The sequence below is a fragment of the Perissodus microlepis genome, chromosome 9 (genome assembly GCF_051167445.1).
Source record: "Perissodus microlepis isolate ML-2025 ecotype Zambia chromosome 9, ASM5116744v1, whole genome shotgun sequence".
Taxonomy (NCBI): Eukaryota; Metazoa; Chordata; class Actinopteri; order Cichliformes; family Cichlidae; genus Perissodus; species Perissodus microlepis.
This window is the reverse complement of record NC_140469.1, coordinates 19,896,206-19,917,208: the sequence shown is the minus strand read 5'-3', so window position 1 is coordinate 19,917,208 and position 21,003 is coordinate 19,896,206. Positions and strand designations below refer to the sequence as shown.

At 40.0% G+C, this 21,003-nt stretch overlaps 1 protein-coding gene across 3 annotated transcripts in view; it reads left to right on the top strand.

Moving 5' to 3' along the window:
• Positions 1–5,614: 5,614 nt before the first annotated feature.
• The window catches only part of cacnb2a (calcium channel, voltage-dependent, beta 2a), a 72,593-nt gene continuing 57,204 nt past the window's right edge, over positions 5,615–21,003 (top strand). The window contains exons 1-2 of one of the 3 annotated variants that reach the window (XM_084939505.1): positions 5,615–6,052; positions 7,506–7,598. In XM_084939505.1, the coding sequence (XP_084795631.1) occupies positions 5,969–6,052; positions 7,506–7,598 (177 nt within the window). In that variant the 5' untranslated portion in view covers positions 5,615–5,968. Of the gene's footprint in view, positions 6,053–7,505; positions 7,599–15,919; positions 16,747–21,003 lie in introns of those variants that run through there. The other 2 variants (XM_084939500.1, XM_084939502.1) reach the window with 2 other exon arrangements.

Sequence of the window (21,003 nt, the reverse complement as noted above, 5' to 3'; positions counted from 1 at the left end):
AGTGGGCTTAAAAATGGATTTTTTTTCTTTCCTTTAATCAGCTTGTTGTGATTAAATTCTGGTGCTCTCAGCATCAACATATTTCTGTAAAATTTGAGCAAACAGCTGTCGAACATTTACTTTATTCGTGCGAGGGATTAGTTTCTTCTATGCTGATTATGTTAATTTGCCATTCTGGGCTTATTATCTAACTGCAAAGTCATTTCCATAAACAGTGTCATGAGATTATTTGGCTATCATGGCAGAAAGAGCTGACACCATTTACTGTGACTTCCCGAGAAATGTTCAGACAATAGGAGGAAGCCCATTGAATTTTCTCTTATTCTAGCAATTTTGCTGTTATTTTAAAAATCTCAGCCTCTTCAGCACTTCCAGGAAAGCTCCAGGCCTACTCGTTTGTGTGTAAATCTGCTCTTTTGCACCACAGAGGCATTTTTTTTTTTTTTTGGCATGCTCATGTTTTCAAGGTAACTGTTGCCAGGATGGATGAAGGAAGTGCTTTTATTTGGGCCGTGCTGGTTTGAACACTGAGTATTCTCACTTGCTCAGCAGAGACCTCTCAGAAGAAGAGCTCAGCTGCGGGGGGGTCATCAGGGCAGGAGAACACACAAACAATGGGAAAAAGCTACTAGAGAGACAGAGAACAGGAAACATAAAAATATTTTTCCCTTTGATTGAAACGGATCTGATTGAAAACAATTCTTCCTACCTGTTTTTGTTGTGACACAAAAACACGCCAGCATATAGTTGCCACACAGTGAGGGAAATGCTTTAGTTTTTATACACATTAGCACCTTAAAAACTGGCTTTAACTCACATATACTCATTCCATCAATCTTTTTTTTTCTTCTTAGGTACAAATTTGTTTTTATTCATGTTGCTTAAAAAAAACAAACAAACAAAAAAAAAACCTCAAAATATCACAACAGGGCAGCTGAATGCCTTATGATGTTAAATACACAAAGACAAAAGAAGCATATAATAATAATAACCAGACAAACCTGCACTGTTACCACTGTTTAGATGTACATTTTTCACTTTTTCTTTGGAAATCATTGCTAAAATGAACCTTTACCTCAAAAATAAGATACTAACGAACTGATAATTGGTCCAAATACTGTGGAACATCACCTCCTGTGGACCTCATTGTGTCCTGATATAACAGTATACATAACTGGTCTAAAATATGAATCTATAGTTTTCAGCAAGAAAATGTTTTTGTTTTATAAAGTCTTGGTACATGTGAGACACTCAGAGTGCATCCACCCCCATGGCCATTGCCTTTTTTTGCATCAGTGTTTATAGAAATTGCTCCCACATAACTTATTATATACAGTTCTTACGGTTCTCCTTTAAAATGCAAATGCACATGAAACCACTAGAGGGCAATAATGAATAACAACTTCAGAGCTCTCTAAAGTCTTTTGAGGATAGCATTCTTCAGCACTAGCATGATTTTACAGGAGGAGTGCGAGACTGCAAAGTTCATACCGAGGGATATAATGTAGATGCAGTTCCTTTCTTTCACTTTACCTGGTACAAACTACCTTGTTTTAGCAAATGACTCATTTATACAGGTGAAACGATAAGAAAAGTTACCTTTCTACACTTTAACAAACAATAAAAAGTAGAATTTATGAATTAATCTTTACGTTTATCACTGAAAATATCCTGAAGTTGCATCTGTTATAATGCAAGGTTTTTTGGGTTGGATTTATCAGCTACACATCCATGATGTAAATCTTCCCTTTCACTGCATCTTAAAAGTTTTCCACTGAACTGAGATTTGGTGACCATGCAGGACAATAGAGTGCAGAGAATTAATAATCAAGTTCAATAAACCAGTTTTAGATGATCTGATCTTTGTGAGATGGCACATCATTTTGACTCATCAGACAAGGCAATTATTTCTATTTCTATTATTTCTGAGGCCATGTGAATTGCGGTATGTTCTTAGCCGGTGTGTTCTTTTGTTGCTTCACCCCATTTACTTCAAGGTTGTTCAGAGATGTCATTCAGAGATCCTCCTCTGCATACCTTGGTTGTATCAGTGATTCATTTGATGTTGCCTTCCTATCAGCTCACAGCAGTCTGGCCATTCTCCTGTGACCTCATCAACAAGGCATTTTCACCCAGAGAACCGCAACTGACTGGATATTTTCACTTTGTTAGATCACTATTTGTAATCCCTAGAGGTGGGAATATCCCAGTAAATCAGCATTTCTGAAATACTCAGATCAGCCTGTCTAGCACCAACAACCATACCACATTTAGAGTAAGGTAAGTCTGAAAGGTGTACCTTTCAAAGTGTCCAGTGCGTGTTGTTAGTGTAAGTTTGTATTACCTTACTTACTAGGATTCTATTAATTTCCCTCTTTTTTGTGGTCATTTGATAAATAAAAGTTCATTTCAAGCCTTAAAACAGATGAAAGATACATTTAATACAAACCTGGTGATTTTCCTTTGGTATGCATGAAATTTTGTAATCTGAAAGTTTGTTGCTTTCTTTTCTCAAAATAAACTTAGCCCAAAAAGTATGGATTCTCTGTTTGGTCAATTTTTTCCTTGTTGTAACAATTCTTCTTGGCAATAAATCTCATAGTGTTTGAAAGCCTTTTTATTTCCTCTTAAATGATGCTGCATTTGTAAAGAGAATTCATTTGTGGGTTGCGGCCATGAAAAACTTGCCAAATCTTCTCTGCAAATGCCAAAAACCTTCTTGTGCGATTGCTATCTGCTATATCTTATTCTGAGCTTCTTGTACCCCATGTGCTGCCAATCAGGTGACTGACTGGTGTCTGATTAGCAGCACCTTTGAGGATGGACCCTGCTACAGTGGTCAATTGGTGTCTGCTCCAAGCATGCCATGATTGACTAATGTGGATAGGGCCTGTGCCACAGGGCAACTTCAAGCTGGTGTTCTGCAAAACCAAGTTGCAGCATTTTTTTGAATGCGCTCAGTACCATCTCCAAATAGAAGAGCATATTCCACATAAGAGGGGATTTCTGAGACAGGCCACTACATGAGTGTCCCAAGAAGACAACACCACCCTGTCAGGATTTAGGAACTGTAAATAGTCTTCTACAGCTTTGCAGTCAAAGTCTCCAGTATGATATGGCTGACGGCTCTGTACCCAGATAATCTGGAACATACCATACAATGGAATCCCATATCTCCACAGTCTGGGACTGAACTCTATCCTCCAAGATGACACTCACCCCCACAGAGCAGGATTTATCAGAGACTATCACCAAAAGTTGGGAGTGGAGAGAAAGGAACGGCCTGCCTGCAGTCCTGACCTCAACCACACCGAAGAATCGGACACCATCCCAAACCGGTGTGTGACCAAGCCGATGACCAGCATGAGGAGGAGGTGCCAGGCTGATGTGGCTGTGTATGGTTCTTTCACATTGCACTGATGTCCCTGTTTGTTAACTGGATGGACTGTTAAATGGCCAATATGGCTCGTTCCTTCAGACTTCAATCATCCAATCCAATAAACAACACCAAACAAGACTGAATATTAGAATAAGCTTTTTTTTCATGGTACAACCTCCATACTCAACCCAGCTGCTCAACCCACAAATGCATTTTCCTCACAAATGTGGCATCATGGATGGGGAATAAACAGGCTTTCCAACAGTATAAGATTTATTACCAGGAATTATTGTTAGAACAAAGAAATAATCGACCAAACAAAGATTTTCTTACTGCCAAGTGCCAAGTTTATTTTAGAAACAATATATTTGTATTTTGGACTACTGGCTGAACAAGTATGTCATCAAATATGAAACTGAGAGGTATTTTTTATTTAATTAATTAAGTTATTTTATTTACAATGGCATATTTATAAAAAGAGCTCATTCAATAATGAAATAGTCAACAGGTGCAACACCCTTTTTTTTTCATCTACCAGCTATGCTGCCTGTACTTAACTGCCAATACGAATTATTCATCTGTCAGCTTGTGGCCCACTGCTCCAATTTTCAGGTTTCCTGCACCAAATGATAACATGATGATATATATGTTTTTAGGCTATCCCAGTTTAACTGGATAACTCCATTTCTTTATTACACAAGAAGCAAATATGGAAAACCAAGATTTTCACAGAGGTATATTTAACACTTTCTTGGTGCAGGGGTATGTCCAGTATCCATCTGGATACTGAGTTAAGCATGTGGTAGCTTTGACTGCCTCCTATAAATGAGAGTCAGCTGGACTAGGCTGTGTTGTTGGAGCCTCTTAATGTAATTATTTGACAAATAGGCCTGTTGTAGCAACAATTGTCCAACTAGTTTGTTATTAGCATTAATTAGCATGTGTGTACATTTAAACCAAACCAGTCAGTCTATGAACTGCTAATCAAGATTCTAACTAAGTAACTAGTACTCCACCCTCTTGTCCACATATGACATCATTTTTGCTGCATCCATCTTTTATATACAGCCTATGTGGTGGCGCCATACTCCTTTCACCAAATGCTATTAGCATTGAAAAAAAAATTGAATTCAGCTTTTTGGTCAGAAAAAATGAAGCCAACGCAAAGTGCCTTAAACCTGCATTCTATGTGAAGGCCACCAGATGGCGATAGTTGTGATTGCAAAAAGACATCCAGTCCTTTAGTATAGGTTTGTGGGAAAACGGCTGTTGACCTGTGAAACACTTTCCTCATGAGTTTATGGTCTCAGTCACTCATTTTGGATCATATTGAACTGAAAAAAAGTGAAATCTTCGTTGTACTTCAGAATGCAAGACTGTGTGTGGTATGAAGCTACAGGCTCACTGGCTAACGACTACTTAATCTCAGCTTGGTAGCCTATAAGCTCTCTGTTTCAGTCACATCTGCCTCTCCTCATTACATCTGGTTCCATGTTTATTATTTGGATAAAAGGGAACTAGCTCTAAAAAAGCAATTTTAATCTAACTACAGCTGCAACAATCAAGTAATGCACGTAATAAAATATCAGTCTTTGTGATCCAATTTTTTTTACTCTTCTTTAAATTAACCTAATTTTTATTTTCTTTGTTTTGTTTTTTATCACTGTTAAAATTCCTGTTAAAACTTTGCACTGTCACAGTATAAGACCCTCACTATGCACCTGTGGCACTTTTACTTTAACAATGTGGTTTATTTCTTTTAGACTGTACTGTTTTTACTCTTTATCGTGCTGCTGCAATACAATAATTTATTAAATAAATTAAAGATCATTGAAGTATCTATCATGTATATGATTCTGAAGTGAGCCATTAGACATGAGTAATTTTACTTTAACTACTTGTGCTGAGACATTTATCATATTTTACTATCTGTATTTGGGCTGCATGCATGTTTTTTTGTTTTTGTATTAATTTCTGATAAAATAGTCTTATTTCCTCTGGCTTCCCTCTCTTTGTCCCCACCACCACCTCCACCACCCTGTGGCACCTCTACTTTGGTGCCAACACCTGTGAGCGGCCACATCAGGTTTATATTACAATAAAAGCATCATTTTGTTGATTTAAACACCTCCCAGTAGCTATGACTGATTTCTCTCACTTGTTCAGTTCTGATCATCAAAGTTACTCAGAATTGACGCTTTTCAGTTGTGTTCATGTCTGTTTGGATGCTTCTATTCATTTTCATCCCTTTGCGCTGTGAGGAGGCAGAGAGGTGTTGGCGTTGGATGAGGGCTCACGGAGCAGGAGAGCTCTCTCAGCTAGTGTAGGAAGGAGCGAACTGATGAGGGGGCTTTGTGATGCTGAAGGCTATAATATCCGACGACTCACATCATCACCATCATCTTGAACTCGCGAAAAACTACAGCCATTTTTCGCACAAGCTCCTCCTTTAACTCGACTCAAACTTGAAGAGCAGTATTAAACTCTTCAACACTACTATGTAAAAATGCGCTTTTGTCTCGGGCACAGCTGGAGCATCTGTACAACCCGAGAGGTTTTACCGAATATCCGCGTTTTTCAAATGGTGTGATGGTCGTCAACATTAGCCCAACCAACAGAGCAGAAACACCTCCGGACAAACACATGGACGCTCTGGAACATCCCATGTTACAAGTGAGTTAATTCATTTTAATTAAAGCTGACAGTTCCTGTTAAACTGCCACTTTAAACCTTGACACTGCACGCTGAGAGACGTCAAACAGCTCACCTGCTCTCAACCTGTCCGCTTCCTTTGCGCGTGCTGATGAGCGCAGGTGGCCTCATTAAAGTTTTGATTGAGGTTCGTAAGTCGCGAGGGCGAATCTTTATTTTTTGTTAATTTGTTTTTTGTTTTGGTTTGTTTGTTTGTTTTTACTTATTTGTGGGTCAGGTTTGATATTTGGATATTCACGTTCAGGGGCTGAAAATAGTTTGACATGTCGTATTCGTTTAATATCACGACGTTTTGAAGTAAGCTAGCCAGGCCGCTCGTCAAATTAACTCATATTTCCGGAAGTATTTCAATTGTAAAGCCAGTGGTAGAAATTACATATTTACGAGTGTAATGCAAAAAGAACTCTGTTCAAAGTACTGCTGTAAAAACGAAAGTAACTAAGTACTAGGTGCTTTAGCATGTATGGGTGTTTTGGCTGTTTTAGTGGCAGGTAAGCGGCATTTAAGTTTAAAGCTAGTGTAAAGTCTCAAAGAAAAACATAGTACCTTCAATTTTAACAACATTGTAATGTCTAAAACATGTTAAAACGGGTTTTGTGTATTTCTGCAGGTAAAATAATGAAAAATTTATAATAAATTATATATAATTATGTAATTGCTCTGTGGAGTAAAGTGAGTTTATTTAACACGTATAGTGATATCTCTGTTGGGTCCTAGGGTATTTGTCCAGGGGTCTCGACTGAGGGGGACAAAAAAGAGCAGATTTGAAATGAATTTCTTGCATTTCGTGCATTACTTTTCCAGGATGCCACTTTTGAAAAATTAGCTGTCTACCTACACGATTACCTAACCTCCTGAAACACGTCATAACATTACACCTTAAGTGAAAACACTCAAATCTGTAATAAGTAAGAAACAGTGGAAGTCAGTGCTTGGCTGATACTGGCTATAGTGCTGGCTGAATGCTTTGGTATAAAAAATTATTTTATGCTGGAAATGACTCACCAACTCCACTCAACTATGCAATGAAATTCATCAGTGAAGACGGAGGCTGTAATGTTGGAAGCAGAACTGGTCACTCAGATAACTTAAAATTGCTCTATTGGCTTTCATAATCACAGATAATCTTTGTCAGACACAACCTTTTTTGAGATCTCACCCTGTACTTGGAGTTTTCATAGAGAAAACATATTGATAATGAAATTGATCTAACTACAGTTGCTGCATTTGTTGCTAAACATTAATGACTTATTATGAGTCTCATATTATTTTCTGCTGAATGCATTTTTGCACATGAACTTAAAATCTGTTATGGGGAAAATGTATTAGTTTGCATGGTCTTGTGTATATTCATTTAAGATTTTAAGATTCCTCATAAACAGTTTTATCCTGTCTTTTTTTGTTGGCTCTGAAGTCTCAAAGCAAAGGAGCTCGGAGAAAAGGTCGCTTTAAAGGCTCAGATGGAAGCACCTCGTCCGACACCACAACCAACAGCCTTGTTCGCCAGGTAAGGGTCGTGAATTTTTGCTGATCTCGCCTATCGGTGTCTTATTTTTGTCATCTCTAAACTATCTGTTGGTGCCTGAAGCCTAAAACCAAAATAGTTTTGTCTTTGAAAAGGTACAACAAAGATGTAGCTGACCACGATAAAAGAGTACCATGAATTCAAGTTCCTGGCTGCAGTTACTTCCCGTTGGAATCTAACACTTGTGTGTTTGTATAAATGCCTGACAGTAAATGCAAACTGGTGTAAGAGTTCAGGCTCAGTCATCATCATCCATCAGCAATAAGATGTGCATTGCGATGAAAGCCCTCTGTAAACACTGCTGGGTACAGTATGTTAAATGGAAGCCTCTCATCTGATATGCATCTTCTGTGCACTGAGTGCACAGCGACACTGTGGCCTGTTATAAAGCAGACCCTGTGAGGTACACACTCAGCGAGTCTGGTCTTTGTTGAGCAGACCTGCAAAGGGACAGAATGGGCTGAGTTAAGGATGAACACTCCTGCTTAAATGTTTCTGCCTTTTTTGGAGGAGGCACAGATCGCCTCGTCTTTGGCACGGCAGCAGCAGAGTGACGGGAAGCTGGAGGAGGTCAGATCAAAATTGCACCTCCTAGGCTGCTGTCTACTTCATCTCACAGCCACAGAGAAGTTCTCAATGAGGCGCTGCAGCTCAACCGAAGCTGCTCAGGGAGAAATTCCCTGATTTTTTTTTTTCTTCCACCACCCTTGGGAGCTAATGTCCATTCCCACAGTCTTCTCCCCCAAATGAGGAGTTCCCCTTCAGTCAGAATCATCGGTTAGCTGTGCTGCGAATGACTGTCAGTCTGCATCGTCATGTTAGGGAAATGAGAGGGCATTTGAGTGAGAGGCAGAAAAGAGATGGTGTGGAGCAGAGGAATTATGCTTTTTGGGAGTCAGACAGTCTCTTTCATGCAGAGCAAAAATATCTTCTTTGAGATATTTGCTGCAAGAGGCCCCCAGAAATAGCAGACCTTCCAGTAACTTCACCTCTGTTTAGATAACAGTGTAAATACTGTTATTCAGTTATGTTTTCATGACAGCATTTTGTTCTGACCTTATTTCTCTTTGCCTCATGTTCAGTCATACTTACAGATGTATGAGAGTGTACTCTCTAAGTAGCTAAACTCACACCACCACTCACACTCATGATCTCAGTGCCTTTTAATCAGTCTGTCATTTGATGTTGTCTTCACTGTTATTATTTAAACATGCACAACTGGATTTAGGATTTGGAAACCATCTCTCGGCAAGGAACATCATGCTGAACCATCCTATATTTAAAATAAAATTACTCTGTCCTTTACTGAATAAGCCTCAGACATGATTTGCCCGCACATGTTAGAGCACAGAACTAAGAGTATAAAGATCTCCCTTAACTGGTTTACCTGATAATCTAGTTGTCAGTTCTATTCAAAAACATAGCAGATCGAATCATTTTTATTATATCAGGTTTTTGAGGTGGAACTTGTAGAGTAACTGTTGCTGTAATGAATGTATAAAAGCATCTAAGGGTATCAAATAAGTGACTGTCTCCTCAATAAATTACATGATCTCTTGTATATTTTCTGCCTCTCACCCTCCTGTTTAACCTGTTGTTTTTGTGCTTCATAATCCTTTTATACATGTGGGCGTCTTAGGAACATCTCACCAGGGTCACGGTGTGATCAAGCCAACGCAGCTCCGAGCATCAATACAGTCTCGCAGTAACTCCATGCAAACAACTCCTAAATGACAGAATTACTCATGCTCTTACAGATAGAGAGGGCAGAGGGCAGATGGGGAGTAGTTTGAGTAGAGAAAGGATGAGAGACATTCTCTGCGGTCATGGTCTGATGCCTGGGAGGGGGAAGTGTGGAGGAGGCTGGGAAGGATGGAGGCTCAGGCAAGACCAGACCGCTCAGCCGTGGGAGTAGCGAGGTCGGTGTTTGTGGAGCTCAGCTCTCCATTGAGAAGGAAGAAGGGCAGAACTGTCATAGATTTGTTAGCAAACTTTACCACCATCAGGTAGACGGTTTATTTTTATTCATGTGAAGGTGGGCTGCTGTGTAAGAAAACGTGTGTCACTGAGTGCAGATTGTTTTGTTTGCTTTGTCCCATCTTTTTCTGCACATGTCGAGGGGTCAAAAATTCGAATAAATAGTGTTGAGATCAGGATCATACAGTGCACTTGGGCGCCCTGCATAGAGTTCCTTTAACTGCGCAGACATTTACGTCAGCCCGAGGTAGAAAAACAGATGGTTCAGCATCAAGTTGATGAAAGCTGATACATGTTTGTCCACCTCGGAGTTATTTTAGGGATCAGCTCCTTATTTTTAGAAAATATATGTGGTGAGACTCAAAGAAAAGGTAGATGTAACTGAGTGGAAATAGTAGTTGGTAAACTTAGATTAGCAAAAGCATAAATAACAACGCAACATGTAAAATCTGTAAAAAATATTTTAGAGAAAGGTCATGTGTATGACTATTTTTTTCTCTCTGAGAAGTTGTCAGACAACTAGCCAAGACTTCACCGGCACTGGAGTCTGGGAGTTTTACATGGATGAATATGAATCAGGGACTTCTGGGCTTATGTGCTAAGCTGACTGATTGTGTGTTTGTGAATGACTAAGCAGGTATAATAAACAGCCAGCTTCGACATCATGAATTTGCGAGCCTCTTGACAATAGAGAATTGAATGTAGTCATTTCTAAACTTACAACTGGCGTAAGTGTCCACTGTGAGTGATCGTCCATTTGTAAACTGGCACTGTGTTTAGAGTGTCTGCTTTTGCTTAATGCATCCTGGGAAATCAGCCAGTCCTCCGTGACCCTGAATAATAATAAACTTTCTTTATATAGCACTTCTCTAAAAACAGAGTTAACAAAGTACTTTAGAGAGGGTGAGAAACAAAATGCAGAACAAACAACAGGATTAAATACTAGCAGAGGGATGGCTTAAAAGTGAGTCTATAAAAGCTTGGCCCAGTTAGTGAATAAAACAAAAAGACACAGACCTTGCGAGGATACTTCTCGCAGGTTATTTCAGGTTTTACAAAAACATTACTCTTTTTCAAACAAGCCAGGAAAACTGTCAGATGAGTTTCAACTCAGGGCGTCAGTCTGCCCTTTGCCTCTTGGGTAAAGATATGAAATGATTATAGATATAGGTTTCTTTGAATTCCTTTGACTTTATTGACTCCACTGAGTTTACTGGAGTGTAATCAGATGACAAATCTGCCTTACGTCATGCTGATAGGCACATCGTTTTCGGGAATACAGTCATAAATGTAGAACTTTTAAGGCAATGAGGTCTGAACTGCCAACCCACCTGTGTCCATCATAATGAAGAACAAACCTGCAAGTGCAACACACAAAGCTTTCTTGCCACTGTCTGAGCTACATAATTTTTATAGGCTGACACCACAAATTTACACCAAGGTAGCACAGAAATTTACATTGCATTATTTTTCTTCTCAGTATGGTAAATCACTGCCATCTATCTAGCAGTACAACGCAAGGACTCATACATATTAAAAATGTTTTAATTGTTGATAAAGTTCATAGGATATTTACACTTTACACTTTAATCTACACTGTGAAATCACCCACTGGTTTGCAAAGACCCATTTTGAAGTGTTTTCACCATCGTCATTGTGGCGATATCGTATTCTCCTTGGCTATCAACTGATCAAACTCAAGCTGTTAGCTCATGAGCATATCCTCTATTTTTAAAATGTACAAAATAGACTTAATTTTTATTCAGCATGGCCCAAAACAAGCGACTGATCACATAAACTAGTCAGCAAAGAGTTTAGAGGTCAAATCTCAGAGCCATTTTCCCATATGCTTATAGGAGAGGAAATGTTTTTACAGAGCTGTTGCCCCCTGTTGGCCTTTAAAGAGAATGCAGGTATAAGGTGCTTCTCTGCTGACTTGTTCTGTCTTCTCTGTTTGGCTAATTTATGTTCTACTACTGTTTAAAAGCACTGCTGCCATGTTGGATTGTGAAGTTGGGGATGGTGGGGCTAATGCTGACTGGGTAAATCTGACACGAGCAGCTGAAAATTTCAACTCTGGATTTCTGACTTCCTGCTTCAAATGTGAGTGCGGTAGAAAAATGTTTACTGGATATAACCTCTTGGCTCCACTCTTGTTAGTTGCCAATTAAAATAAGATATTCAGTCTTTATGTCATTTGTTTGCAATAGAAATTCAATATTAGAGAAAGCAGACAGTTAAAAATGGAAGAATAGATTCAATATAAGGAGCACCTGCTCAGGGGAGGATAATTTGCGTGCGCCGGGTGAGGTGCTAAAATGATATACAGTGAAAAATGGGATTCAGTGTTTAGTAGTTGAGACTGTGATTTGCATAACTCACAGAGCATTATGTCATAATTAACCTACTGCTGCTTCCCACACTTGTTATGTTTATGTAAATGGTTGCACCAAGCTTCCCACTTCCCCTCTGTGTTGTCCGCCTCCTTCTGGCTCTTTCACCTCTCCATGATGTCTCCCACTCCCATAACTTTCCACAGTATCTTGGTACAGTTTGACCTGCTCTGTCTGTAGAGATGGATTTGCAGATGAAAGTCTGTGTGAATGCATGTGGTGAACACATAAAAACCCATTCCCATTCACTCAGTGATTGCAACCATTTTCCTTCTCATCGTTCCCTTTATTATTATTTCAGTCAGTGGAGAAAAGGAATGACGCAAAGAGCTCGTTATGGTTCTGATCAAATCTGACAGCCCGTCTGTTTTCATGCCATGGATATGTTACATATGCACTGGTGGTATGGAGTGACTGCCATTGGAAATCTCAAAGATCAATTGTAGCATTAACCCTGCAGACCTTTTCTGAACTTTAAGCAACAAATGTCAAGATTTTTCCAGTAGTAAATATTTCTGGAGAACAGTATGTAATGTCTGGCTTCAGACTGCAATAATGTTGGCCAGAGTAAAATACTGTACTTGAGTGAAAATCTGGAAACAAAAAATGCAACCGTAAAGCACTACTGCTGCTCAGTCGGCTATTGCAGCAGTGCCAGACTGCCATCTAGTGGACAAACACTGTTATTGGGGTTATTTAACTTTGAGTGGAAATACATGGATAGCCAAATATGGTTGCAAAACTGTAAGTGATGTAACAGTATGATTTTTATCTAATAATACTGACACTGAAGCCACAAATGTGGAATTTATTGTTCAGTCTGTTGTTTTTTTAATAAGTGACAAGCGAAGGAACAAAGAGAAAGGCGCACATTGTTATCACTACATCAAAGCATGCCCTGCTTTCACAGTTGACCTGAATCCTCCATGCATCCTCCGTACTCCTCAGTCAAGCTGATAAATTAATTTGGCAGTGAGCTGATCCATTAACCACCTAGTGGCCAAGGTCACAGCCCAGTTATTACGAGTGATCCTCATCCTCCACTCAAATAATATCTATCTAAATAGCAGGTACTGTATTAGATGAATCACGGATGAGAGAGAGAAAGATAAAAAGTTTTGCTGATCATGCAAATTAAGAGACTGTCATCATGTTTCAACGACTGGAGACTGCAGGCCATGACTGAAATTCACGAGAGTGCACATTTTTATACATTTGCTTTAGCCTGTAAGTGCTTATTATTTTCATTATCAATCTTTCAGCCAGATTAAAGCTGGAATTGGCTGGTCTTTGAAAAATAAAAGGCCTAAAATGAAAGGTAGCATCGTTTAGGTGTGTTTTTCAGATGAATAATAAAAAAATAAAAACAATAGTCATATCATTATCACAAAAAAAAATCCATCCTCACAGTTGTGGCATAAAACACAAGTGTCCCTTCTCTTTTTTTGTGCTTTAATCATAAGATGGATTCATTTAATTAGCTCCTTCTTATGCCTTGAAAGCTTGCTCTTACTGCCCCTATGATTGATTGAGACTGTCTTCTGTGTAGTGATGCAGATCCGGGGGGAAGAATAGACACATCTCTCACTGTTGCATTACTTTCATTATCACACAGGGAGTTCCTAGTACCTCACAGTGTACTCATGTAAAAGCAGAAACTGGTGCAGATTCTTGTGTAAAGTACCTCAGGTATGACTGCGAAGATGCATCCAGAGAGGCTGTAATGAACCCAAATTAAACTGGGAGTACTTCAATGTGGAGACCTGTTTCCCTGCAGTATTATCCATGACATCAGCAGCTGAGCGATTATTACCATTGAAGGGTGACAGCCTCTGACAGGCTAACTGATAGACATGATTCCCCTCTCACTGTAAGGTGCACAGCTCTGTGTTTATAATTGTGCCTTTCCATCACCGCAGACACATGTTAGCCTGTGAAATATTGGCAGTAAACTAAAAAGGCTTCAACGATAATAAAAGATCACGGCAGGTTTATGTTGTCAGACTTGAGGAGATGAATAGATACGTGTATATTATCACTGATGAGCACAAAGTTTCACAACAGGCCACACAGCATCAGTCCAGGGTGCAGGGTTATTGTGTAGAGAAATACTCTTTCTAATAACGTTTTAATATAACACTAATAGACATAGATTATGGCACAAATACACAAAGGTCCTCTCAAGGTGCTTTATATTGTAGGGTAAAATCCCCACCTCAGATAACGCCCTGTGAGCAAGCACTTTGTGACCGTGGGAAAGAAAAAGTCACTTTTAACAGGAAGCAAACCTCTGGCAGAGCTAGGCTCAGAGAGGGCCAGACATCGGCTCTGTCTAGTTGGGGTTTGAGGGGAAAGAGAAAATAAGAAAGAGAGGATATTCATGAAAACAGATTACTGAACAGTTTATAAAAAGCCCCTGTTGACTGAATGCTCACTGATTATATTATAATGTGTTTTGTTTGTTCACACTGCACAAAATTGGCTGAATTAAAAAACAGAGTGAGGCAAGCTAATTAAAGTCTTACTAAGCATGCAGATCTGAGATTACTGACATTTTCATTTAATTCTCCATGCTTGTGAGCGTATTACAGAAGACGTTGAAGCGATTATTTCATTAAAAAATTCCTCGCATTAACTTCCATGCACTTTCTTTAGGATCGGAAACTCTCCCTCAAATATCCCAAAATTAAAACTTGTTATGTTGACGTGCATTTGCTTTTTTACATTTCTCATCAATAAATTTTCTGCAAAAAAATAAAATAAAATTGACCTGGCTCTCATTTTAGCCCTGAAATGGCTGCGAAATACCCCATCTGTCTTTAGGTAAATCTTTTAAAACCTCAGTTAAAGCCAATGTGTTGGAGAATAAATTATGATACTTGACCTAATGCTTGATATTTTATTTTCGTAAGTAGTAGGTGCCTGGAAAATCACTTGTGATTCATGGAGACAGAAAACTGGGTTTGTTTTTATCTTGACGCAGCACTTTCTGACAGCAGAAATCATGTTGTTATTCTACTGACAAACTGCAGCCTGTCCCACCTCAGCCTGAGAGTAAGTGATGATGTCTTCAACATCAGAATCAGCTCTGCACAATATAAGAGTGGAGCAAACTAAAAAAAGTTGAAGGTAGGTGACAATGGGGGAGGGATGCTTAGGCTCAGTTTATACATGTGCCTTTTGACACAATGCTCAGTGCTGTCCTTTATTATTAGCATGAAAGAAAAGCTCATTTGTTTTAGAGTCTGTTTGGCTCCTCACTTTTTAATAATTTGCTGATGCAAAAGCAAAGGCTTCCCGTTTAAAATAAAATGAAATTATGTATTTTGGCTGAAATTACTGTTGCTTTTATTGGCTTTATTAGCTCCAGTTGTAAATCTGTATTTTCAGGGAATCTTTGCTGTCAGTGCTCATAAAACTATATTTGCTACCCCATTATCAAAATACATTACTTTGATGGTTTAACTGAAATCACTGCTGGGAAGGTTCAGAGTTAAAATCTATGTATCCAGCTGGCTTTGCAAGTAGAGATGCAAAAGCACATCCACAGTCATGCTGTATAATTGAATATTACCCGTGACCCACGCTCTCTACCACAGTTGTCCTGTGGCATGAAGCGGGTATGTGCATTTATGGCTGACACAGCATTTGCGATGGAGTAGTGAGGCCGGATGTCCTTCTGGGCTCAATCACCTGAACACAGTGGGAAAGGATAATAGTGGAGAGGAGGTGTGAGATGAGATGGGAGGGGAAAGAAACAAACACGCCAGCTCTGCAGTCACACAAAGCACTCCAGCATGACTGAACTGTGCGAGTGACTTCCCCCTGCACCACAGGCAGCGTTGTGCTGTTCCTCCGCTCGCAGCATGAGACACACACTGTTTCTGTTACATTAAAAGCACAGTGCAGTCTCTTCAGCAACCAGTAGCTGTCTCAGTGCCTGTCCTCACACAGAGAAAGTAAGAAGGGTAATCCAGTGCAAATGAGGACTGAGTCATGGCACAAGAAGAAATAAAGAAAAGGAGTGGAGCATAAAAAGTCAAGATAGCCAGAGTGTGTGTGTCAAGCTTTTAAAAGCCGACTGAACCCTGGATGAATGAAGGAGGGGCAGGGAATATAGAGGATGTGTCGTCTATTAGGAAGCAAGGGACAGCGGTCAGTAAAGGACACTCAGAACTCCACCTCCTCCCTGTGCCAAGAAGGAACTTACGCGTGGTAATGAGTGGGTCTAAATCCACTAGCAGCTGAACCAGTGTGCCAGCCTGCAACTGTACGTCTCTGCCACAGCACAGCAGCGCTGCAGAGGATTTGGCAGCACAGAGGCTCTGCCAGAGCGTGCACAGATTTTGGGGTGGGGTAAACTCAGATGGACACTCTGCTGCAACAGTCTGGAGATGGGTAGAAGAGGAGGAAGAGAGCAAGGAGTATTTGAATCTGACTTTTGAATCTCCAGAGTTTCTGAGTAAGGGGGCAGATAAGGTGCACACGTGAGGAGGGGTGGACAGAAGTAGGGGGCAGGTGTGGATACGACAGCCCTCTGCTCACTCTTCCATCAAGGATCCCTGCTGTCCTCGTTATCTGCTCTGCACCTTTTGGTGGTCCACAACCCTGTGGGCCAAGTCTGAAGGCATGGACCGAGGCTGAGTAGATGCTGCTGCCTGACAGGGAGTCTGTGAGACGGCCGTCAGTTCCTCCCCTCCCTGGTCCCCTTCATGCCGTGCTGTGGTCTGGGCCATCGCCGGCGAGCAGAGCTTCCATATGTGAGTTTGTGGCTTTGATGCTGATTTATCACACAGGATAGACTACATGTGATAGTGAGAGAATAAGAGGCGATGAAGCCTACAGTTGCCAGCATATGTGCAAAGACTAATTGTTTTAGGATGAATAATTCAGAGGTTATTTGGCAGGTGTTTCCATGCATGCACAACTTTACTGAAAATGTCAGCGCTGCTTGAAAGCACCAGTCTGAAGAGTCAGTGGATGCCTGCCAGCTTTTTCCCTCGATGTTGATCACTGTTGTCTGCTGCTGTAGATCTCTATCCAGAAACAATCCTGAGTGCTGCAGGATTTAACTGAAATATTTCAGTTGCCTGAACTGACCTGAGAGTTTTCTGCAGAGCTCTGTTTTCACTCTGCATGCTGCCAGACATGATAAATGTTTTATTCCATATTTATTCCAGGGTTTGGAGAGAGAGCTGTGAGGTGGTAATGTTTTTGAATGCTGTGGGTTCACAATGCAGGCACATGCTCTGTTGACAGTTCGACTTTATTGGGTTTTGCTTGTTTATTTCTTGCGTCTTTTATGTGCTAGTGTCTGCAATCAGAAGCTCATTACAATGAGTCTACTGTGGCTGTTCAGCTTAATGAAATGCAGTGAGAGGAAAATGTGGGTGTTTTTCTTCTAATAGCTATGATGGAAAATTTGATGACACATGCATTTATTTCTCTACTGTCCTGTGCATTCTTAATTTTGTCAGTCAGCCTCAGTGGGTTTTTGTGCACTCCTTTATGTACAGCACAAAGAAAGGGAATGTCTTCTGCTTTTTGCAGCCTCCAGTGAGCTGTTCGTCAATAGAGCAATGTAAAAATGAATCATGTTTTCTCTCTTCCACAATTCCCCAGTACTGCAGAAAAAGACAAGCATTGCATTTTGCCACTAGATGGCCACATTTCACTTTTGAGTCTTCCACTCAAACACATACTGTACATGCAGATCTATCTTTTATGCACAGAGAGAAAAATGCCTCACCGCCATTAAAGCCCAAAGATAAAGTTTTCATGAGGTAGACTTTTTTATATAATTATCTAAAATGAGTTATGAAGTCATCCACAGATCTGAGATGGTAACTTGTTCGCCTCTGGGACAAAATGTCCTGAGCACAAAAAAACCCCCGTCAGAATGACGAAAACTGTGACATCTAAACACATAAAAGTCTTAACGGCAGTGTGAAGTCATCCTTGATTTTTTTACAAGAGTAAATATTCAATCTTCAGACAGCAACAGTCAACTATACCCATGTGTTAATCAAAAATGGCATTTTTGAAGATTTGCTTCTTTGTGTCATGTGAAAGTAAACTTCATATGTGGGTTTCCAAATGTTGGGCAGGCAAGGTTTACACTTTTTAGACAATGAGTAATACATTTATTGGAAAAAAATTATACGCAATTACATAATTGTTTGTTTTATCCCAATTTAGCATGAAAGTAAACCTGAAGTTTCATGTGAACACGGGCTGCCAGAGCAGCTGTAAGATTGTGGCGGTGAAATATATAATAATAGTACACTAAATGTTACAGACTTGACTTAAACTGAGACAACAAAAACATGTTTCAGTAGAATATTTAAAAAAAACATTTTACTTTAAATTTGTGCTTAATTTAAAATGTCCAAAAGAAAAGAGAAACCTGTATCAGTGCTCTAAAGGAAATCTTCATGAGTACATAAATAAATTAGCATCACCCATGGGTTCATAATTCATTATGTGATACTTTGAGCAGCAAGTAATACACCAGTTGTGTCCTCTAAATTCAGCCAGAAGCAGCCTTCTCTCATTCAGAGAGCCCTTTGAAAAGTCTCCAAGGCATTTGGGCCCATTATGACATTGTCTTTCTTGAAATGCTTCTGAACTGGAACAACAACGTTATCGCAGATATTATAGAGAAGGAAAAAATGCCAGTGTGATCCTGTGCACATTGCTCTAGTTTGGTTACGCAGTCTGGTTTTGTGTGACATGCGCTGCAGTAGGCTGGATCAACATTTACTGTACAACTGAGTAAGCTTTAATTTAACTGATGAGTGGATTAGTGTAGGACCAGCTGTGGAAACGCCACACCGGAGCATCTAAGCCCCATGTGTGAGGTGTTTGCATGAAAACAAACCATTCGCTGTGGTGGAGTATCACTGGCAGCATGTGTTTGTGTTTAATGACTGTGCACAAAGTAAGCATGGGGAAATTAATATAATGAGTAGAGTTTTTGGCAGAGGGCGGTGCAGCGCTGAACTTTAGTGGACCCTAGCTGCCGTGACACGCCACTCTTTCTATGACACTCCTCTCACATGTTTCCAATATGGAGCACCAAACCGCCGTTTTACGTCTGAAATGGGGCGGAACACAATTCTGCTCTCGATGGAATGTGGAGCACGGAGACCTGGCCGGATGGGACTCCGTCTGACAGAGTGAATAGCCAGCCTCAGACACTCCTCACGGAAACTCAGTTAATTGAAGACAGCAGGGCCTACTCCATTCCACCTTTTGTTTTCTAGGCCTTCTTGCTTGCATGATGCAGCACCAGTAGCTAGTGACATCTGAGGAAACCAACCTGAGCTCTTTTCCTGCAGTAGAAATGCTGATAAACTCTTTAAAGGTACATGTGAAACAATGTAGCACAGTTTCTTTTCTATAGTCAATGTATCGTGAGGCGCATCCAGGTGTGTTTCGAGATCGGGATTTGGTGGGAATATTAATGCATTATTCATCTGCCAAAAAAAGTTATCAATGAATTTTCTGTATCTTAGTTTGTATCTATTCACTCCCCAGCCATCAGGATAACACAGAGAAAACAGATCACTTTTTCATGTGGAGAAAAAACAAAACTACCTACTGTATCAGGACAGATAATCTGACAGTATAATAGATAACATAAAAGATGGGCGTAGCCTTTATGACCGCCTCTGTGTTTTGACGCCAGATGTGACAACCAAGTGCTTGATCTGAAACTGCCTACTTACTGGCTAATGACTTTGGATTAACAAGTTATTAGCCGGTTAGCATGTCTTGAATTATCCTCCTTTGTGAAATCTTAAAATTACCATAATTTACAAAAAGGACTTCATGTTCTACTTGGCAAGATTTAAAACTAGCGACTGAGCACATAAGGTCATCAAAAAAGTCTTTGCTGAGGTAACGGAGAGAGGAAGAAAGGAAGCCGTCAAGTCGCCCCCTGTTGTACTTTATAAAGAATGCAGGTTTAAGACACTTGTGCGTTTTTCGACCTGGATGCAACGTCCATCTGGAAGACCATTTGATGGATTATGTGAATGTATAAGGAGGCAAGGTATGCTAGCAGAGGGGTGATACAACTCACAACTAGACTGTTTAAACGTGCCTTTGTCTGTTGCTATAGTAAGAAGTGACCACATGTCAGATGACATAGAGGCTGTTTTGTGCCTGGACACAAAATATACACAGTGGACACTGACCTAATTGTTATTGACAGCTCTCTGAGGCTATGCAGCAGTGCTGTGAGCTACCTGCTAACTTTAGCATGGTACCAAGTTAACAGAAACACTGCTAATGTGGTGTGGTTTTTGATGCTTAATGACTTAAATGGCCATATTAGTACCATCATGTTATTATTTGATTTGGGCACAAAACACAAATGGCTGACGTGGTTGTCATGTGATACATTATACAGTCATAAGACAGATGTTTGGACGTAAATAACAAAATGGTGATGAAAATTCATCCTGCTGGGACTTGTCTGCCATTCATAAAATAGTCCTTGAGAGATTTAAAAGAAAACAAACATGGACCTCACGGTGGGAAAAGAGGAAACATCAGGGATCATAAATTTCAGGAGTAGCCATGTTTTTAACATTTTGTCCTGGCTTATTCAAGAGATGTAGCTATGTAGCAGGTAAGTAAAAACTTCGAGCTGTTAGGTGGACTAAAGAAACCAGACAGAGAATGAGAAAATACTGGAATATTCTCAGACAAAGATATTTTTTTCCCAGAAACAATTGAGTTTGTGTGTTCTTGTGGTGAGTGAGCTGAGCTCCCATAACAAAAGGGTGACCTGGAATTCCCAGTTTTCCAGGCATCGGGATGGACGCCCAGATAGGAGTGCCGAGCCAGCGCAGACTAAATTGGAGCAGGGTTTCCTTGGCAGCAGTTATGCGTTTTTTCACTTATCCAGAGAATATGGAAATGTCCGGGAACTGAGCCATTAATTGGCCACAGAGGCTCTGAAGAATGTCTTGGATTTAGGTGGATTTTTTTTTTTTTTTACTGTGTTT